At 36.1% G+C, this 22,741-nt stretch overlaps 1 protein-coding gene across 1 annotated transcript; it reads left to right on the top strand.

Moving 5' to 3' along the window:
• Positions 1-7,170: 7,170 nt before the first annotated feature.
• Positions 7,171-10,984, top strand: LOC124413011 (odorant receptor 47b-like). Its single transcript, XM_046893300.1, has 6 exons — positions 7,171-7,603; positions 8,379-8,620; positions 10,198-10,337; positions 10,417-10,499; positions 10,635-10,793; positions 10,892-10,984. Exons 1-6 carry the CDS (start codon positions 7,310-7,312, stop codon positions 10,946-10,948), a joined length of 975 nt encoding a protein of 324 aa, XP_046749256.1. The 5' UTR covers positions 7,171-7,309; the 3' UTR covers positions 10,949-10,984.
• The last annotated feature ends 11,757 nt before the right edge of the window (positions 10,985-22,741 follow it).

Here is a 22,741-nt window from a genome sequence, read left to right as displayed (position 1 = left end):
AATTCCTCCTTATTTCCGGTGTTTAATATACCCCATCGTTGAAGAGTTGAGCATGTTCGAGAAATATTTACAATGGTTCACATCAACGCTTATCAACGCCGTTCATTCATTACGTAAGAGTCCTGAGAGGAAGGGGGTTTAAAAAATCTCTACATGATCTAAGCTTGGCAGGAGGGGGGGGGGGGGGGGGGGGGGGTAAAAACCATTCTTACGTAATATTTTGATTCGATCGACCACGAGTCGAAATCCCCCTGTGAGCCATCCCATTCAACCCGGACGACAATTTCTACTCTTTGACTGATTTCCTTCAAGATTGTTTCAAATCTAGTCATTAATTATGTTAGGCAAGGTTTTTCTCGATTTAGTTTCTTGAGTGATTCGTTTCCGTACTTTAAAATCATTTCAAATCTGACCTTCAATCATAATCCGAATTTTTTCAAGAGTAATGATTATCGTTTGAAAAATAAAAATCTTCGGTTTATGTCAAGTAATAACATGGTTTAGTAGAACTGAATCTTTTCTAATGACACTTAAGTATTCAACAGTTTTTAGGGAAGCTTTAGATAAAAATTTTAAGTAAAGAGGGGGGCGGGGGTTTGTGAAATCTTATGTGTCCTTACATGGGGGTAGGGGAGTCAAGATGCCTTAGTGCGATAAGCATGAGTGTACTACCTTGGAGTGGATTTGGTCCATATATGTACTGTACAGTACCATTACTATAATGCTATGTCCTTTCGATTAGAACGTTAAGGAAAAGTTTTTGGCAGAGTACAAAAAAAAAATCGAATAACCGACAAAAATATTTTTCTATGAACCGGACTAACGGGTTTTTGAGAAATAAATATCAAGTGTTGCAGCGGCCATTAAAAATTTTACAAAATATTGAGAATTAATTTCATTGACAGGAAAGATTTAAAAAAATATATGTTTACTTATCTATTTCTTTCTGCATACTTCGTCAATGCAATTACCATTCTTTATAGGGTCATACGCAGATATTGGTAAGCAAAATAAATTCTTTTTGAATCGATCTCAGAAGTACTACATAAATGGAAAAAATTCCCCTGTCGTGAAATGTTTTTTAAAGGTATAAGTGCAGTTATCGGTACGAAATTGCGAAAATGTAATCTTTCCGGATATTTTTGTTTTGGTTATGCTGGAAGAAATGCTACAAGACAAAACAGAAGGCATATCATACCATTGTGCAAAAATATTTGAAAACTATTTTATTTGAGTGAGAAACAACACGTGATTACAAGGAACATTTGTAATTGAGATTCAGAATTGCACTATGGCATGTATTTTTACTTATTTATTTGGATAATATGAAAGGCGGTAAAGTAAAAAAAAATTCAAACTATATTGGAAGATACTCCGATATACGATTTATGTTTGATATTATGTATACTTCTCACTCTAAGGTAGTATACACCTCTGCTTATCCTGTCCCAGACTCTGTTTTGAAAAAATATCAGTACTGGAGAGGAGAATTTTATAAAATGAAGGACTCATCTTGAGATTAAACATGAAATATCGCCGTACCACCATTATAACTGAAAATGAGTCTGAAACTATATTCCTCGACTTCGCCCACAATTATACACATTTGCATTGTGCGGAAAGTTATTGGAAATAAACATCTGTAAGTTTTATAAAGTATAATGTATGATAGAAAGTAAGATATGTGTATTACGTTGAGTCAAGCCCTGACACTTATCCTGATGTATGTAAATTTAGATTTGCTCAATGTCGATCGTACCATTTGAATTTCTACTTTCAATATGATATGAAAATAGAAAGCGTCACACGTTGCAATTCTCACGTATATGCAGCGCGATTATCTTACTGCTGAGTATATGAGATATATGCATTTGCATTATAGTGCTATTGGGACAGAGTTTATTAATTTATTGAACACGTTCTATTTCTCATGCAGACATTAGTGTCCATGACGAGTCGAAGATATTTAAAATACGCCAATCACCCACACATTTAAGTCACACTTGGTGATGGTCATCTTATCAAATGAATATATTCATGAAAAACTTATAGCTGGAAGCACAGGATAGCAGTGAGATGACAGGTTGACAAACGCAAAGGAATCAGAAATGGAAAGTTACCATTATATTTGGAAATAACTGTTTTCCACTTTGCACCGCATACCGAGCAAAAATGGTGACATTTAATGATCATCTGCGTATGCGTGAGATAATTGAACTCTATCGGTAAAAGAGATCGTACCGTAGCAATATTTTCGTCTGTAAGGTAGGAGAGCCAACCTATTGGAACAGGACATAAGCTGTACAACTTTTGCGATGATCTCATGATTACTTGTAACAGTCACCAGTCATTAGTCAGCTTTCCAAGCGATCGTGAATCCTTACATCAATAATTGGATATCTGTGTATCGTGAAAAAAGTTTCAGTACTCATTTCAAAAAATTTAAAGACAAAATCAAATTGATACTTAGTAAATTTTGACAATCTATGATGTTGAAATATGTGTTCAGAATATTTGCATTTAGAAATAATAATGCATAGTAAACTAGAAATTCAAGACTAAGTATCGGAGAAAATAAATTATCATAACCTAATGTTAATGTCAATTATTTCATCAGTAGGATGCATCTGTAAGATTAAAAAAAAAAATCGGAGTCATTGATTAAAATTTAGTGTACCGTTTGACGTGGAACGAGGGATATGCACCAAAGAAAGAACAAACTTTGTCTTTCGTCATGCGTGTACATTAGGGTGGCGCAAAAAAAACCGACTATTTTTTTTTTTTTTTAATATTGTGTGATGAAATGTTAGTTTTTGATATTTTACGAGCCCAATCCGAAGGACAGCTCAAAAAAAAAAATTTCAAGAGGTCACTCCAAATTTTTTAAAACGTCAGAAATCGTCAAAAATCGACTTAAAAAAAAAAAAAATCTCGTTACGCTATAATTTTACAGGCAAAAAAAAAAATAAGTTTCCGAAAGTTTCGGTTCAAAATTTGAATTTTAAAGGTCACTCATAATTTTTTTTCAATTTTTTGGTGCATTTCTTTAAATCTTTTCGAGCGACCTTTTAATATTCACATTAAAATTTCATAAATTTTTCTTCTTTAATTTAGTAAGAAAGAATCGATAACAATACACCACGACATGAATTAAAAATCAAACAAAATACTGAAAATACAATTTTTTTAATTTAGTTTTTGACGATTTCTGACATTTTAAAAAATTTGGAGCGACCTCTTAAAATTTTTTTCCGAGCTGCCCTTTGGAGTGGGCCCTCAAAACATCAAAAACTAACATTTTGTCACACGAGACTCAAAAAAAAAAAAAATAGTCGGTTTTTTTGCGCCACCCTAGTGTACATGTTTTGTGGGTACTTATGATATTCCACATTCCAATTCACGCACTCCCTAATTCACGAAAATTTAATTCATGTCCTTTATCACCCGCTCTCGGAAATGATATTACTTTATAGATTCAAAGTTGATGTCATGATGTCAAAGTTGTTTTCAGTGGGCGCAGTTGGTTGTTATCCATAACTGGCGCATGAGGATGCCATTGATGAAGTGAGGAAGTCATTTACGAATGTCAAATAATGAATTTCGTAGCATAAGACAGATCATCTAATGGAAAATTCTTATCACCCAACACTATTGACGAAACAAGAAAGAACTAAATCACAATAACAAATAGTATATTCAAGACAAATTACAAATATGAAATATAAATTTTAATGTGAAAAAACGGCCGGCAAAATTTCTGGTTATCATAATTATGATTGCAATTTCGGCAACTATGTCGGAAAGCAATTGAACAAAGTATTTAATTGACGTAAATTGATGTTTTTACACTTTTGTAGAAGTAAATTCAATGCAATAAAATGAATTTTACGTTATTGTCATGCCATATATCATTGCATCTAACTTTATTATATCGAGTGTCTAATGACATAAGGTGATGAACACTTTGACTGTTGTAGTAACTTTTTTGATTGTAGGTTTTTCTCTTTGTGTTTCAGCAAAACCTTACAAGTAAAAAGATGATGAGTTTGGGATGGAAGGTTGTACGTCATGGTTGATACGACTTTTAACCACAATTTGGAAGGAGAATCATGTTTGCCAGTCACGAGAGGTTGTGTCTACCAAAAAATTTTTTAATAATTTTTTTGAACTCAAGTAGATAATTATTCATTAGTAGGAGGAGGTTGTATGAATTGATGGGTACAACTTTTGATTGTGAGTCAGCCTCAACTGCCTTGTTTTTTCAGTTATGTAGGTTAATCGCATAACAATCGTATTCGTCAGCAATCGGTGGTCAAAACCCTTTGCTATCTTCATCTGTTATTTGAGTCGTAAGGTTGCTCGTTTCGATTCATAACTGTGTTTTGATGGGTTATACAGCAATTGCAACGTGCCAAAAATCACGAAATCACGAAGTTTGATCATTTTTTGCGATTCCTCGTTCTGATCTTTTCTTGAGCGACTGGTGAAACAAAAATACAACCTTTTATCCAGGAAATCAGAGTTTTGGTGCCTGCGAGCTTGATATGCGCAGTAATCGTGTTAAAAAAATTATTTTAACCATTTAAATTCTGTTTTCTCTATTCCCACGTGGGAATGGAACTGAGGCGCTGGTCCATGGCCGAAAGAGTCCTGATCGAAAAATGGCAGGGCTATAGTATTTTTCGACAATTTTATTCGAGTATTTGCATTCGAAGAATAAATTCACATTATAATAGAATTTAAAAATTTTTTAAAATTTATTTTCTATTCATTTGATCAATGAATCACATACACGTTCATCAATATTCGAGTACGTTTTATATACTTAGAATATTTCTCATCATATAGATATTAGGAACAATAACTTGTAGTTTTAAAGAAGTATCACAAAACTTATAGTGTTTTTTCAGATTGTTAAATTTTGCCTACTTTTTACTAATGGGATCTGCAGATTTTTAAGTCGCTCTTTCAGTTATTTATCTTGTAAAATTTTTTTGATTCTTTGAATTACTAACGACCTAGCAATCAGTCGAAAAATGCCATATCTTCCATTAAGAGTTTTCTTGGCATCTTCTTTATGGCAGTATATTTGAGTGTCAATTTACGTATCAAGTATTTCTTGAAAAATTGTTCAAACTGTAAATTACATTATTTTATGTGGATTGATTTGCCTATTACCTGAATTAGAAGAATAAAATGAAATTGAAGAAACTAGTATTTTAGCGTTGAATATTTGAGTATATAATAGATTTCTTATAAAAGATATGGAAAGTACAATGGGAAGATCTGGAAGAGGAAAGCGAGATGAGAGGTAAACTTAGATGTTAGCCAAATGAAAAATGACTTTAGAGTGACTACATGGGAGGAGGAAAAAGGAGAGAGCTAGAGGAAAGGTGAGTTTAGATGATGGCCGAATGAAAGTAGACTTAAGAGTGTGAATACATGAAGGGAAGGATACAAGGGACTGGCTAGTTGCAGTTTAGGAGTAGATGGAGCATTCTGCTGATGCGGTATGGCAACCAAGGCGGTGAGGTTATCATGACAAGAGGATGCAGGGTATAATATAAGGTATCCGTAAGAGTGTGGGAAAAGAATCTAAGGTCTGGAGGACACAATATATCCTCCCTTAGAGGAGACATTCGATGAGGATAGCGAATCAAATGTTTAAAGAAATTTGGGAAAATATCAGGAAGGTACTTTTTTTTTTTTTTTTAATACAGCACCCAGATGTCAATGTGCATGTAGTTGACAATGTTTCTAAAAACTATCATATAAATTCAAGAAAATGTGTAAGAATTACTTTTTTATCGAAGTGAGTTGACATTGAAAATGATGCTTGACTTGCATCCTATGAATGATGAGTTTTCGATAAAGGATAACCTTCCGTTGCATGATAAACTTACGATCGTGTGCTTATATGAAGTTTGTCGTCAAAAACGAGGTCCCCTGGTTGAAGTAATCCTCGTTGATGTTACATATGTCCTCGCACAGGGTTTGATGTATGATAATTGACTATATTATAATTGAGATTGAGATTGAACTATTGTCACATCGACGATACGTTATATTTGATACAATTGTTAAGACTTTAAAAAGAAATTGCCTTCTCCCAGAGTGTCCCTGATCACTGTCTAATACTTCTCACACCTGGCTGATCTCTCTTAACTCCTAGATCCAACATCTAGTTTAGCGCGGTAATATTTAAATCTCACAACCATGGCTCTTGGAACTGATTAAACCAACGATGCCATTTATTGAATTAGCGATTGAAGTGCTTGATTCATCATATCAAGAACACGAGCATAATTTTTTGTGATTACACTTCCAAAGTTCACGAAGATGAGCTCCAGCAATAGAATTCATTGGCTTAGTTCAGCACGCATTTAGGAAGTCGTGTAATATCTGTGTAATATCGAAGTAGTCCTGATCATGATGCCTACCGCAATATGCAATAATGTCTAGATTTGCGAATAAGTGTTTTCATATATATCGTTCGGTAAGCTTTCACTCATCAAGCTTATAGTGTTTTTCATCGACCAAATTCGACTTCAGTCGATTTTCAGTGTGTAAATTAACGAAGAAAATGTAAATCGTTAAATAAAAAATTTAGTTGGAATAATATAAGTTGATAGAGTTCCATGGCATGTAGAATACTAGTTGAATTTTCTTTTTTGTTTGTTAATTTGTTAATCCTGTGATTTGCAAAACCGAGCATATCATCGAGGATCGACATACGAACGGTTAAAGTTCATATGAACCAGTGTAACTGTAACTGTACGTGAATTGACGTCAGTTCAAGAAAGATGGAATGTATGCCTCCGTGTGCGTGTGAAAGAAGTGAATGCCATGTTGAAAAAGCGTGTGTGAACCGATATAAGTACGCATCAATAATAGGTGAGTGGTTGAGATATAATTTTCTGCAGACGTCAGACCGGAGAGTTTTGAAACGTGTGAAAAACTTGGCAGAGGCTTCCGTGTTCGTCGTAAGAGTCAATTTGAATTAAAATGCGGGGACCTCCCTTTCACATCCAGGCATCGGCCAATCGGAAGCAAGTAATTCCCAAGCTATTCTTGTGCTGAATGATTAGCTTTTCAACTATGAAAGATACTATCCATCGATTGCACCTAGCACGAAAGCCAAGATAGTAAGTCCTTCTCAAACGTCGAAACATTCAGAGAAGTTGCTTGTGCGGTCCAGGTTTTGAACTGGTTTTGCGAGCTTGTTTGAGAATAATCTGCCAACAGTTGATCACTGACTGGTCTGAATCGCAGATATTACCTAAAAAGAAGTCACGTAAATAAAATCTCTATGAAGCGACGCGTTACACTCCGGACTGCCATCAAAATCACCAAATACACAATAACTCCTATAGCTTCGTGGCCATTGCCGCCCGAAGCCTCCACCTTGGAAGTCGTGTTGCACAACTTTTGCTGGTGGTTTTCAATCCTTCACACGACATTGACTTCTTCCGCCTGGTTTTATAACATTTATATCCACAGAGATGATCCTGACACGATCATTAAGGTTTTGTCAGAGATTGGAGCCATATACTCTACGGTATTCAAAATGTTGATCTGCAAAATAGAAGCTCCACGTCTGCAGGTATGAGGATACAATGTATAGTTTTTAAATCAAATGATACGAGTGGAGTGTTAGTGATGTCATCGTTAGGTTCTCTGAGTTTAGAGGCAGTTGATCTTCGTCGTCACGGATTAATTTGGAATCAGTTTCACATAATATTCGTAAGAATAAAATTTGTGTCTGTGACAAAAAAATCTTTATTTAATTCATGCTTAGAATAAACTTGAAAATGACGAATTTTATTAGAAGCAACCTTTAGTTCACGAAAACTCACAATAACCGTTCACCAAAAACTTTCGGTAAACAGTTCTGAAAGTCGGCAAACTAATATTTGCTGTATTTTGATGAAATTTGTGATGCGAAATGGCTATCCGTCGGACCCGTTGATACTTCAATAACCAATTGAGTTTTGATTTTTAATCATTTTCATATTTGAATGTGGTTTCTGATTTCGGTAGCTTCTGTGATTCACTCATACAACGCGCGTGCATTCAGTTACCACCTGGTTATGATGAAAATAATTTGTCCAAATACAGCGTTAGCTATTGAGGAAAAGAATCGCAATGATGATAAGTAATCTGTTTTAAAATTGAAAAATGTTCTGTGCATTAAATCTGGGACTCATTGATAGTGCCTGATAGCCGAGATGCAGGAATTTTTGGATCAAGCAAACAACGAGGAACTGGAATTGATTCAGCAATACGTGGACAAATGTCTAATTTCTCATTCGACTGTACTGGTATCCTCCGTAGTCGGTCCAATCGCCTACATTCTGGGACCAGTGTTGATTTCACAGCCTCTACCAGGAGACGCTGCATATCCATTTTCAATAGAGCCAACTTGGATTTGGATGATCCTGTACGCTTCGCACAGCCTGATCATAGTCCAGGTCGGATGCATGGCAATACTCGACTTCATGTTTGCAATTCTACTGTGGTATGCCGGTGCCAGATTTGAAATGCTTGGATCAGAATTTCAAAAGGCAACTAATGAAAGCGATGTTAAACGCTGTGTCCAAAAGCATCAAGATCTGATAAAGTGAGATTCGATTTTGCATACCCCTTAAAGATACTTGACATATGCAATAATATTCACGTTATTATCTGGAAATATTATGTCCACGTATATCAAGCGCAAAAAGGGCTTGACAGCCCCATTTGTATGCAATTTTGAACGAAAAGAAAACAAACTTTAACACGTTTTCATTGGACACAGAAATAAAGAAACGGGTACGAATTTACAATTACGATTTCGTAGAAGCGATACCATTTCTTTATTTCTGCGTCGAATGAAAATGTACTGAAGTGTTTTTGTTCAAAACTGCACATAGAATAAGGGTGTTATGCCCTTTTGCGTTTAAGATACATGGACTTGGATATCTGGAGATATATGCGACATCGAAAACGACTATAGTGCACCCCCTCAAAGATACTGAGCTTCTTGTATTCCGATAAAATTATGCGAAAAACTTGCTTCTTTCAGTACATCGAATGGTACGAGATATTAAAAGATCAAAAAAATACTTTTATCGTTTAGAGATAGATTTATATAGGGTCACCCGTAAATTACGTCACACAAATTTCATGATTTTTTACTTTCTTTCCTCACCCCCTGTTGTCACGTCCCAAATTTAGCAATTTTCAATTTAAAACTTGATTAAAACAGCACTCGTACTATTATCATTATTCTCTAATATTTTCAAATAAAGTAACAATTTGTACGTTTTCAGACAATGTATGTTCCTATGTTGTTTTTAGCTGAAAGAAAATCAATCACCCTGTGTTCATGGACTTTCAAACCGTTCCTTCATATTATTCATTACCTACTGACGTAGCAATCAATTCGTTATCTTTTTGAATGGTCATGAGAAAATTGGAAGTGTCGTTATCTTCGTGCAACTGTAGAGCATTGTCGTCATTATTTATCATACAGAGTCTTGTTTAATTTATTTATTTTCAATGAATAATAAATAACAGAAGTAAAAAAAAATTACCATCAAGAAGCAAAAGCAAGCATCGAATGAAAGCGTTACCGGTCTTTGGATATATGAATAAAGTGCAAATACGAACATTTCAAACTTCAAAATAACATATTTATATCTACAACGATCATTTCACTCGTAGCCATATTCAGTTGTATTAATGTTGCATTAATATTTGACCCCCCCCCCCCCCTGTCTCACCTTGTCACACTTTATGGACGCCCTCCCTCCCCCTTGCGTGTAAAATAATTAATGGATGTTCGTTTGCACTATGATAATTCCTTTCAGAAAATCATAATAGTCGCATAATCACTTAATTTCTTTCCAATACAAGTTGTATATTGGAACAGCAGAATAGTTTAGAAAATTGGTTAACTTAAGGAACTGAAGATCTGAAATTTGTGTCAATTTTTCCATCACGCATAAGCTTTGTGTAGTTGCTATTTCTAAGCTCAGGGATTAGGCAATAATTATTCAAAGAAGATCTACCAAACACTAAGAAAGTTTGCGTCTTTGGTGCGGTTATCTCATAAGCTAATAGACTCTTCGATATAACATTGTTCTCAGCTAACGATTAGTGCGATCGTAAGGAGGCTATGAATCCAGTTTCTTAACCATTTTCTTCTGCCTTCAGATACGTGGATAAACTGAAACTCACAACGCGTATTATGGCTCTGGAAGTCACTACTATTGCACTTTTCGCCGTCACCACAGGAGGCTTCGTTCTTATCCGTGTAAGGTTGAGACTGCATCTGAATACCCACATTACGTTCAGTGAATAAAACGACTATAGATAATTCTAATGTTTGTTTCTTGTGTTACAAAACCGCGTAGAATCCACCGCTCTACGTAGTGGCGAAGTATATTTTCTTCGAGATCGTTTCCGCTTTGGAACTCTTCTTATTCACCTGGCCAGCAGATAATTTGATCGATAAGGTAATCGCGATATATATATATATATATATCAATAAAAATATTCCGAAAATTGTGACCAGCCGATTGATTGCCTATGAAACTATGATGGATGAACTATTTTCGAGTTTCCCTTTATACTGTTGTTTTCATGTACAGAGCGAGAAGGTCGGATACGCAGCTTATAACTGTACCTGGGAAGGAAAATCGCCTGGCATGCTTCAGGACTTATTAATCGTCATGCTCCGAGCTAAATCCCCGATGATCATAGCGATTGACGGCTTACTTCCAATCTTGTCACTTGAACTCTACGGATCCGTACGTTCTTTCAAAGTGATCCTCTCCTCCAATCCTGTAATCTTTGAGTTAGAATATTTGAAGTACTTATGATGTTTGTTTCAAATGCATTTTCACAGACGCTGTCGGCGAGTTTCTCCTATCTCACAAGCCTGCGAGCTGTCGCTGCTACTTAGTCAAAGCTCGACAGGATCGCGTTCATCGGTAGAACGTTGATCCCCTTTCACTCGTTGGCGATGTGCGATAGTTCACTAATATAAAAATTCCGTATGTCATTCGATATTGCGCTATTCTATGATCGACGTTAGATAATAGAAAACTAGTAGAAAGTCTTGATAAGGGATATTTATTAAATGAAACTGTGTAGTTGCTAAATAAAGGAAAATCATCCTCCAACCATCATATGACGTAAAACGATTTCGGCCTTTCATTATGATTGTATTTGTTCAACTAATTACTAAATCAAACCGAATCAATCAGATTGAAAAAACCTTCAATACGTATAAAGTGCTCTTTAGGACGTACAGTCGTGTAGTTTTTAATTTTTTTAACACATTCGTGCTACATCTCATACGTAATCGAAAAGATAATCAAGCTTATTGTGTTTGAAATGGTTCTGAAGTATTTTGAAGTAAACGTTAGTGAAACCTTTCAGATAATTCAGAATATCAAGTTCCCGATACTCTTCAACCGAAATATTTACTGTCCAATGGCGCGTTAATATTTCATTATACATATTCTTGTAAATATTGAAATGTTCGAAAATATTCATAGTTTATCGCCGAATACGTTTCTGCAGATGTTCTTTGAACGGTTTTGATACGTTCAGTACTGTGTAGCTAAGAAGTGTACGAAGATATCGCTCGTATGAATTGGTCTCTCTATAGAGTATAGAATTACTTATGGCGGTAATTTTATCTTCCTGATAAAATTAACTTTGATTATTTAAACGCTCTGCTCGATATTCTTGATGGGAGTTAAGCAGTTTATATATGTATGGTGGGTCAATTTTACCTGGAATATGTAATAATCTGAACGAATGAAATCAGGTCCATTTATTGCTTCAAACACCCTCATATCGGCTACCTGAGAAATTTGTTAGTCATGCTGATTGTCAGTAATGATACGCTGACCCGAAGTATTAAAGCTGCCGTAAGAACCTAATGAAAGACATTTAGAAACTAAATTGTCTTCAATTTTGCCCTTTTCGTCTAATTGGTAAAAGTGAGATAAATTGCATTTGTAGACTGATAAAATGATTCCGTTATCAAGCACCGCGTTGGAATAAATTCGATTGAAGAATTTTAGATCCTGGATACTTCTCTACCATGGATCCTCGCAATTTCTTCTAACTCATTGATATTTCAAATACTAGGATCTCAGTACTACTAATACCCGTATATTATGGTGGGTAAATGGATATGTGATGAGGATCTAATTTGTTACCAGCTTCTAATTAAATGGAATTTGAAGGATTCATAATCGTATACTACCGAAAAGTAAAATTTTATATAAGTATCAATACGCTTAAAACTTCAATGATGAACAAAAGTTACGTACTTTTCAGAACACCAATTCTAATACTTCACCATTTTTAAGCTGTAACGAGTTTCTACAAAATATAAAACCACGAGTATTCCCAGCGAACATGAAGAAATTTTTGAGGCATGGTAGCACGATCTGATTAGACAACGCGGGTGAACGACACTTTTCTGAATCCTAATTAGGTTTCTATCGATCTAATTCACTATTTGTGAAGCTCTGTTACTTAAAATATTATGCTCAGAGATTTCTGTCATTCCAGATATATTCGATGGGTCTTATGAAAACGGACGTATGTCAACGGGTGGCTAGAACGAACGTATTTCGAAACCATTTTAAATTTCTCGGCGAAATACATCCGTTTTAGATAACTCGTCGATATGCGGTATCATTTGACCAATCGCCTGACCGATATACGCGAAACTGCCAAATCCGCTGAATAGAAATATCACTGATTCATATACTTAGATATGATAAAAAAAACTAGACTTCAATGACGAACAAAAGTTACTGGATCCAACACGGCTGAATTGCGATTTTTGGATAATTGCACTGAGCTAAAAAATTTGTTGAATGAGACGAAATTGGTTTCAGTCAACCAAACCCAGCGGTTAAGGGTGACTAAATAAACATCAGGTGAATACAACAACATTATCAGTTACAAGAACTAAATGAAAAATAATCCTCTGAAGTTGATGACTAGTTGAATGAAATAGAAGGATGCTGAGACGGCAAAACATTTAGTTCAACGACCCGTATTATGTAGATACGTGACTGAGCAATCATTTTGTTGATCTTAAAATCCTACTTTTCGATCCAACAATGGTTTGATTAATACAACATCATAGTTTGTTAGTTTAAAAAAATCTCAGTTAACGAAACTGCATATTTATCTGGAGGAATCAATGTGTGGTGATTAAAACATTCATTGGAACAAACCTTTCGTTTTCTTCGGATCAACAAATGCTTAGGTCAAGTACGATAATTTTTTTCTACAATTACTATAGAATTTCCGTCAATGACTGTAAATATTTTTTAGAATTGCGAAATATTCGTGTATGGGACTGAATGGACTGTTGAAGGAAACTTTGACAATTGCTTCGAGAAATTCTGATCGAAAATGAAGTAAAAAATTTAGTCTAATTAGGGCAATTGGTACATGTTTCAGGCATGCCAACTATTTGTAATTTATCGCAAAATATAGTTTTTTGAATGATACGAAATTACTGTAAAGTAACATTAGCAGATTTTGTAAAAAAAAATTCCCAGTTGTTATCAGCGTTTCAACAATTTCAAAGCGGATGAAAGAGTTCAATATATAAATGAAATGTTTGGGGGTATCAGCAGTTTCACGTATTATCAACCAAGTAACTGACCACGTCGGTAAAAAAAAGTTCTTTATAACCAACAACTATCACGTGCAAAACGTTGGTAACATACCGACGTTATGGTGAAATTGAAAATATGAAAAGATCCGGCACAAAAAATATGTACGCCGAAAGTATACGACGGAAAAATCCATGTCAATCAAATACATGAACGTTAGGGTGGGTAAAAAAAAACGACTATTTTTTTTTTCACTTTATACTCTGAAAAATCGGTTGCTATACACCTCTGAAAAATACTCACCAAATATGAGCTCTTAATTTTTATAGGAAGGTCCTCCGCTTTATAGTTTTCCATTTGTTCCTCAGTATTAGAAACGAAAATTTATATCTCTCTATTAAATGTTCGTTAAAAAATATCTCTCCTCATATTCTTGTAGGAAATTGAACGCTCTACAAAAAAGGTCTCGTATAATTTTTCCGTAAACCTCACCGTTTGAAAGATATCAAAGGTTTAAGTTTGATTATTTTAAGACAAATTTCTGTTTTGCTTATGAATTTCATAACTCGTAAAAAAAAAAAAATTTTATTAAATGCGCAGTCCATAGTTTTGTAGGAAATTAACTGTTCTACAAAAATGGTCTCGTATGATTTATCGATTAAATTAAGCGTTTCGAAGATATTCATCGCCAAACTCCAATGGTTGCAAATTTTAACAGTTTTTTATTAATAATTCAAAAAATTTTAATTCAGTCTACGACTTTCAGGGAAATTTATACGAATTTGAGTTTCTATCGTAAAAGTAACTATCATAAAGAAGTTTTTGTTCGAAAATTTATCTAAAACTTTTATTCTGATAATTTTCTAAATTTTATCTTTAATAATTTAAAATCCCGATGATGTTGTTTTTTTTTTGAACTCACTTGATAAGTAAATAAAAAAAACTTTTTAATAACCAACAGAACATTTTTTCTCTTTAACATTGATACTTTTCATTATAAATTTCTAACAAGACCGTTATTTTTTCACGATTTAATGAAGCATTGACTCTCAGTCAGAAAGAATGCTCTAATTTTTTTTTACAGATGTAACTAAACATGTTTACGACTAAAAGAAAAACTAGAAAAATAGTTTTAAACATTTCTCTGTTCATAGAAACTCAAATTTGAAACTCATAGACCGAATTGAAATTTTCTGAATTATCAATCAAACTGTTAAAAATTGCAACCATGGGAGTTTGACGATGAATATCTTTGAAACGCTTCATTTAATCGATAAATCATACGAGACCATTTTGGTAGAACAGTTAATTTCCTACAAAACTATGGACTGCGCATTTCATAAAAAAATTTTTTTTAACGAGTTATAAAATTCATAAGCAAAACAGAAATTTGTCTTAAAATAATCAAACTTAAACCTTTGATATCTTTCAAACGGTGAGGTTTACGGAAAAATTAAACGAGACCTTTTTTTTAGAGCGTTCAATTTCTTACAAGAATATGAGGAGAGATATTTTTTAACGAACATTTAATAGAGAGATATAAATTTTCGTTTCTAATATTGAGGAACAAATGGAAAACTATAAAGCGGAGGACCTTCCTATCAAAATTAAGAGCTCATATTTGGTGAGTATTTTTTAGAGGTGTATAGCAACCGATTTTTCAGAGTATAGAGGGAAAAAAAAATAGTCGGTTTTTTTGACCCACCCTAATGAACGTGTATCGTTTTTATCGTATTTTCACGGCCACGTTCGATAAGATATGCGCAGTTTTGCAGAGCTTTATCATATGCTTTTACTTGTCGGTGAAAATTTTGATATTTTGCATATTTTTCAAAATAAATGAGAAAAATCTTTTTCTTTCAATGAAAAAGATCTGTATGTATGCGAAATTAATAAAGAAAAGAATTATTTTTGACCTGAAATCTCAAAATTTTCCCAGACATGTTTTATTTATTTATTTATTTTTTCCGCTCGTGTAAGGACTATTGGGGTTGGTTTTTTTTTATTTTGGGAACTAAAAAAAAATGTGAAAAAAAATATGAGGCAACCGCAGCTCACTTTCTAATTATGATGGATATTAATTATTTTTGACACAAAATCAGTGGAAAAAATTGCAGAATTTTAAAAACGGTGTTTTTTAGTTATCCCTTTTAATACTCGAAATTGTCAAGCAAAAGGAGCGATCGATGGATTCGCATTATCAGGGTGGCGACAATTTCGCTCGAATATAATTCGTTTGACTTTTCACGTCAAAATATTCAAAATCCTCCGACATTTTCCCACGGAACTAAAATTAGGTAAGGTTGGACAGTTTTTACGACTAAAGGCTCCCGAAGTAATGCACTTTGAAATGTGTAAATTTGGATTTAGAGAATACATAGTATTGCTTCGTTTTACAAATAATTAGAAACCGAACTACACCATTTCCGGAAGTTAGCTCAACCGAATTAACGAAGCATAGCCGAAGCGTGAAAGAGATTTATGAAAAAAGCCCGTTTTTCTCTATGATCCGTCATACTGCCCTGACTTTACTCGATAGACGAAATTCCCCGACTGTTCCCGAGTATCCCGGCCTGTTGCCACCCTGATTATCAATCGTCGCGCAAACGACGCGTCTGATTCCCGTGATTAATCTACGCGCAAAAAGGCACAGCTGATTATTCCGTACAAAAGTCTTGAACGTCTAGGACTCGTCGCAAAATGCTGTAGAAAACCAATTCGCATCTGCGTCTTTCTGAATCCGACACATTGCGATGCGAATTGTTGTTCCGAGATGCGAGTCAAGTCGGGGAGGGAGGTTGGAGAGCATGCATTATTGTGTGGCGTGACGGTCGGCGGTCCTCTTCGACGCGACGTCTTCGAACTCAACATCTCTCCCCATCTAGCGTGCCACGGAACGCGATAGATGGCCGAGAGATGCGTTTTGCCCATTCAGACGATCACAGAGATCAATTGCATAAAATAATGATAGACAATGACTCGATAATTGAATTCAACAACGACTGGAGAATGATAGCAAAGTGACAAGATATGAGTTTTATATTCAGTCTGTCACGTGTTTTTGGATGAAAATCACTGTGATCATTTGACGCTGTGGATTACAAAAGTTAATAACATCGCGGTGCATCGCGACCTTCCTACCCTCGTCTGATTCCCAACGAAACCACCCGACGGAAATGTTGAAAAGGCATTCACACGCACATCTACATCACACTTCGCGACGGATCCCACAACGGCCACCTACCTACCCGATTACCTATATTCGCTCTGAACGATTCTCCATTTTCTCCAACACACATCGTTCCTCCTCATTCGCGCCGTGGTCACTGTGACTTACTTTTTCATCGATTACCTGTGGGGAGCAAAACGTTTTTGTACCATAGTCAGCGAGAGTATTGTTTCAGTGATTTCTGGCGGACTATCGGTACATCAACCTTTCGTAAGATGGATTAAAAACATCCTGTATGCTTATCAGCATTTTTCTAAGCGAGCTAGGCCTGTAGTTGTTCCGTAATTGCTGGGCGTTGAAGAATTGAAAATGATTCAAGATACATATATCATGCAAGTTGATTACGCTACTTCTTTCTGCGAGACTTTGAAACGTCATCAATTAAATAATTGTTGGAATATGTTTAAGCCTCAGGTTTATCCACCACTTAAACGACATCGTTGTAATTATATAATCGGTAGCTGAACACAATCTGTTTTCGCGAATGTTGAGTAAGCGATGGTAACCTGTCGCGATGCTCATTCCACTTTCAGCAACGTGCAGTATTTCTAACTTTGAGTAACTGTGGTAAAACAGGGCCACTTTGATAAGAGAGGAAGAAAAAAACTCAATCAACTGAAAGTCAAGCACCGTTGAGATCGCGAATGAGCCTATCCATGCAGCTAAGAAATCGAAGATTTGTGCAACAATTTTTACCGCCACGCCACGTGACAGAGGAGTCCCAGGGAATTAATACCCGTAACCTAAACACGTGCAAACTCACCAACGTTGCCGAGTAATGAAGAAGTTACTCGGATGTCTCTGCTTAACTCTGAAAAAACCAAAGAGGAAGCTCGAATTAGTTTAGCAAACTGGATTTTCTATTATTACTCTTGTCTACTCTCATATTTGTTTGCCGCGTGTCACGCAATGACAAAAATTGGGTTTCAAATACAGCGCATTGAGTTATCATACAATAATTGGAGTAAGTTTTCTTACCTCCTCCGGGTTGCTCCACACTTTGCACGCACATGTAGTAGTCCTCGCAGCTTCTCAGGTTGTACGGTGGTCACACACTTTTCACACTACACTGAGAATATAATAAAATATTATAGCGAAATAATAACAGGCTAATAAAATAAGAACAGATGTTGATTAAATGCATAAAATTATTGAGCAGCTAAAATCATGTACGACCAAACGGGATATAGTAATGAGAAATCATATGGAATGTGTACCTTTCAGTTTTATTCACTGCATAGCTAGTAGTTTAATTTTTAGTTCGTTGTCAGAGCTCGATCGATTGGATCACGTCGTTTGGATTATCGCTAAATGTGGTCGATTGCGCTGCTATATAGTGTACTCCTGTTAACAGGTCAGAAATGAAAAGACTTTGTTAGTATTTGTTTTGCAGAATTAATATACAAACGTTGGAAAATCACAGTGATTTTTTGTAAATATAACAAAGAAGCGAATACCAATCAATTGTAGCTAACTGACGAATTTCTCGAATTAAAAGTAGCCTAAAGGTATAATCAAGAATGACCTCAAACGTGTACCTGTTTACTAGTCTTCTGTATTTTGTTTTCCAACGTATATTCCCAAGCTCACTCGATGCAGATACTTGCTAACTTCGTTCGTTCCTGCAGTAGTTCGATTCTGTAACCAGGTGAAGAAAAAAACCGTAACATCTTTCTAATATCTGATCTGATTCAACATTCATATACTCAGGTTTGACGGTAATGCGTTATGGCAAATTTTGAAAAATTTCATTGATTAGGGGCCATTCATTAATTACGTAAGGGTCCAGGGAGGGAGGGGGGGTTTAAAAAATCTCTACATGACCTTATCTCGGGGGGAGGGGGGGAGGGTAAAAGCCATTCTTACGTAATATTTTATTACTCTTCCAAATACTAAATAATTATTCAGAATAAAAATAAAAATCTTTGATTTATATCAAATAATGACGTGTTTTAACGTAGCTGAACCTTTTCTAACAACATTTAACTATTTAACGCTTCTTAGGGAAATTCCAGGTAAAATCTTAAGTAAGAAAGGGGCGGGGGGGGCAAAAACGGTCAAAATCGTCCTTACGTAATCAATGAATGGCCCCTTACATGAATCGCTGAAAAATGATTGGAATTATTTCGTACCTGTTGTTTATGTGTAATAAATTCGTCGGTTCCGCTACCGAGTGACGTCGTCCAAGATTTATTGGCAGGGCCTTTCAATCTAGGTAATCACTGATGCCGATCAACGAAGTTGCGATCTCTTTCTGCAATCAAGTAAAATGTAAAATGACACAATATTTTGTTAGTACGCAATGTATCTTCAATAACGATTTCAACAGCATTCAAAATTCACCATAGTTTTCCAAGACGGAACAGGTATGTATCGGAAATCAATAACAGTTGACGATTTCGATTCTCACTCGAAATTTTGAAACGATTAATAACGCCGTGATGCGTTAACTTTCGTTCAACCTGAATAAAGGATTACGAAATTGAAGATCCTTCCGTCGATCGATCCCCGGGAAGAAATTCGGAAACGTATGCGATCGCTTACAGTTTTTTCTTAGATAAGAAACAACGCCGAAATCAACCACGCAATAAAATTTTCATTTCACAAACGTGCAGCGCCCACGTGAAAGACGCGATCCGCGAACCGAAGTCGGAGACACAACTCGCACGAAGGTCACCTTCCGCAAGATCCGTCTTTTCAGAATGTTAGAAAGAAAACGACAACGGAAGATTATCAGGGCATTTTCTTGTCACAAAACGCTTGAGGCTCGGCAGCGTGATAATTACACTCGATTCCAAGTCCATTCGCACTTTTCGTGTTGTAGCTGGCAGTCTAAACGGACTGACAATGAGTTAAATTTGCTGACGATGCAACTACGCACTTACCGAAAATCAGCCGCACAAACAATAACAAACGACACGCGACGCAGAGAGTCGAGAATCGAAATCGCTGCAAGCTGAAGTGGGGCGAAAGAATGAAAATTTGAGACACGATAACTCACCTTCGATGTCGTCGGCTGCTTTTGTTTCGGCAATTCGCCTCTTTCACGGGTCATACATACGCTGCATGCCGTTCGTATATCATTCACTGTGAGTTTCGAGGGCGTCATACACTGATCGAATCACGATACACAGCCTTTTTTAACCGTAACGTGTCACTGCTTGGTTATTATATACCGAATAGTCAAAGCCTGTAGATGCCGGTTTGAATTCTCGACTCACGGCTGCGTAGCTCGACTACGGCTGCTCGGAAGCGACTGAGGCCGCACCACGCTCGGCAGTGTTACCAACTCCGCAAAATATTTATCCCTCAAGCTAGAGTCAAGAACACCTGAAATCCTCCCAATAACATGGAATATGTATATGGGCCAATCCCATATGCATATAGGTTTAAACGCGAATTATTTTCGTATTGTTACGGGCATGAAATAGATACGAAAAAATATGTGCCTTATGTGATAAACTCTCACCTTTCCGAATATATTCTTCATTTTTGTATAACTTTTCAAAATCTAGGTCGAAAAGAGGTTTTTAACCCAAAAATCGCCTTTTCTCATGCGCCGCCAAAATTTATCTTGCTTTTGAGTTTTTCACGTGAAATCTGAGACTTTTTTAGCACGGAACCCAAATTTTCAGAGTAAGATGGCCATGGGATCTCGCTTGAGACACGTTAATTGATAAAAGTCTGTTAATGATACGCTCTTTGTCAAATTTAACGGGATATTTTTATTTATTCAAAATAAGTCACGAAATTCAACTTTTTTTTAAAAAACTAGTAGAAAATTCAATTTTTGCAATATCGTAGAAAACGTTACGGCATTTCACTCGGGAAACAATATGTTTTCAAGCCAAAAATAAAGCTCGAATGAACTTTGAAAAAAGTATATTGATCTTGGAAGTTTGAAGTGACGAATTTTAGTAAATCGCTCAAAATGACAGTGGTACGTGTATACATGCTAAATAATGTAAAAGAAGTCGTTCTTGACGTAAGATAGCCACAAAGTTTGCCCGGGGTCCACTGGACCCCATGTGATCCAACGGGTTGAGACTTACACTAGCAGTGAACAATTCAGAAAAATAGAAATATTCCGTTAAATTTGACAAAGAGCGTATCATTAACAGACTTTTATCAATTAACGTGTCTCAAGCGAGATCCCATGGCCATCTTACTCTGAAAATTTGGGTTCCGTGCTAAAAAAGTCTCAGATTTCACGTGAAAAACTCAAAAGCAAGATAAATTTTGGCGGCGCATGAGAAAAGGCGATTTTTGGGTTAAAAACCTCTTTTCGACCTAGATTTTGAAAAGTTATACAAAAATGAAGAATATATTCGGAAAGGTGAGAGTTTATCACATAAGGCACATATTTTTTCGTATCTATTTCATGCCCGTAACAATACGAAAATAATTCGCGTTTAAACCTATATGCATATGGGATTGGCCCATATACATATTCCATGTTATTGGGAGGATTTCAGGTGTTCTTGACTCTAGCTTGAGGGATAAATATTTTGCGGAGTTGGTAACACTGCCGAGCGTGGTGCGGCCTCAGTCGCTTCCGAGCAGCCGTAGTCGAGCTACGCAGCCGTGAGTCGAGAATTCAAACCGGCATCTACAGGCTTTGACTATTCGGTATATAATAACCAAGCAGTGACACGTTACGGTTAAAAAAGGCTGTGTATCGTGATTCGATCAGTGTATGACGCCCTCGAAACTCACAGTGAATGATATACGAACGGCATGCAGCGTATGTATGACCCGTGAAAGAGGCGAATTGCCGAAACAAAAGCAGCCGACGACATCGAAGGTGAGTTATCGTGTCTCAAATTTTCATTCTTTCGCCCCACTTCAGCTTGCAGCGATTTCGATTCTCGACTCTCTGCGTCGCGTGTCGTTTGTTATTGTTTGTGCGGCTGATTTTCGGTAAGTGCGTAGTTGCATCGTCAGCAAATTTAACTCATTGTCAGTCCGTTTAGACTGCCAGCTACAACACGAAAAGTGCGAATGGACTTGGAATCGAGTGTAATTATCACGCTGCCGAGCCTCAAGCGTTTTGTGACAAGAAAATGCCCTGATAATCTTCCGTTGTCGTTTTCTTTCTAACATTCTGAAAAGACGGATCTTGCGGAAGGTGACCTTCGTGCGAGTTGTGTCTCCGACTTCGGTTCGCGGATCGCGTCTTTCACGTGGGCGCTGCACGTTTGTGAAATGAAAATTTTATTGCGTGGTTGATTTCGGCGTTGTTTCTTATCTAAGAAAAAACTGTAAGCGATCGCATACGTTTCCGAATTTCTTCCCGGGGATCGATCGACGGAAGGATCTTCAATTTCGTAATCCTTTATTCAGGTTGAACGAAAGTTAACGCATCACGGCGTTATTAATCGTTTCAAAATTTCGAGTGAGAATCGAAATCGTCAACTGTTATTGATTTCCGATACATACCTGTTCCGTCTTGGAAAACTATGGTGAATTTTGAATGCTGTTGAAATCGTTATTGAAGATGCATTGCGTACTAACAAAATATTGTGTCATTTTACATTTTACTTGATTGCAGAAAGAGATCGCAACTTCGTTGATCGGCATCAGTGATTACCTAGATTGAAAGGCCCTGCCAATAAATCTTGGACGACGTCACTCGGTAGCGGAACCGACGAATTTATTACACATAAACAACAGGTACGAAATAATTCCAATCATTTTTCAGCGATTCATGTAAGGGGCCATTCATTGATTACGTAAGGACGATTTTGACCGTTTTTGCCCCCCCCGCCCCTTTCTTACTTAAGATTTTACCTGGAATTTCCCTAAGAAGCGTTAAATAGTTAAATGTTGTTAGAAAAGGTTCAGCTACGTTAAAACACGTCATTATTTGATA

The sequence above is a fragment of the Diprion similis genome, chromosome 12, assembly GCF_021155765.1.
Source record: "Diprion similis isolate iyDipSimi1 chromosome 12, iyDipSimi1.1, whole genome shotgun sequence".
Taxonomy (NCBI): domain Eukaryota; kingdom Metazoa; phylum Arthropoda; class Insecta; order Hymenoptera; family Diprionidae; genus Diprion; species Diprion similis.
The sequence above is the reverse complement of the archived record's forward strand: the minus strand, read 5'-3'. Positions and strand labels throughout refer to the sequence as shown.

Bases quoted from the DNA above. Each gene is read 5' to 3' on its own strand.
- LOC124413011 (XM_046893300.1), top strand. From the start codon at position 7,310: ATGAAGCGACGCGTTACACTCCGGACTGCCATCAAAATCACCAAATAC. The intron at 10,338-10,416 runs GTGAATAAAACG...CGCTCTACGTAG, and splicing joins GAATACCCACATTACGTTCA to TGGCGAAGTATATTTTCTTC. The intron at 10,500-10,634 runs GTAATCGCGATA...TTTCATGTACAG, and splicing joins CAGATAATTTGATCGATAAG to AGCGAGAAGGTCGGATACGC.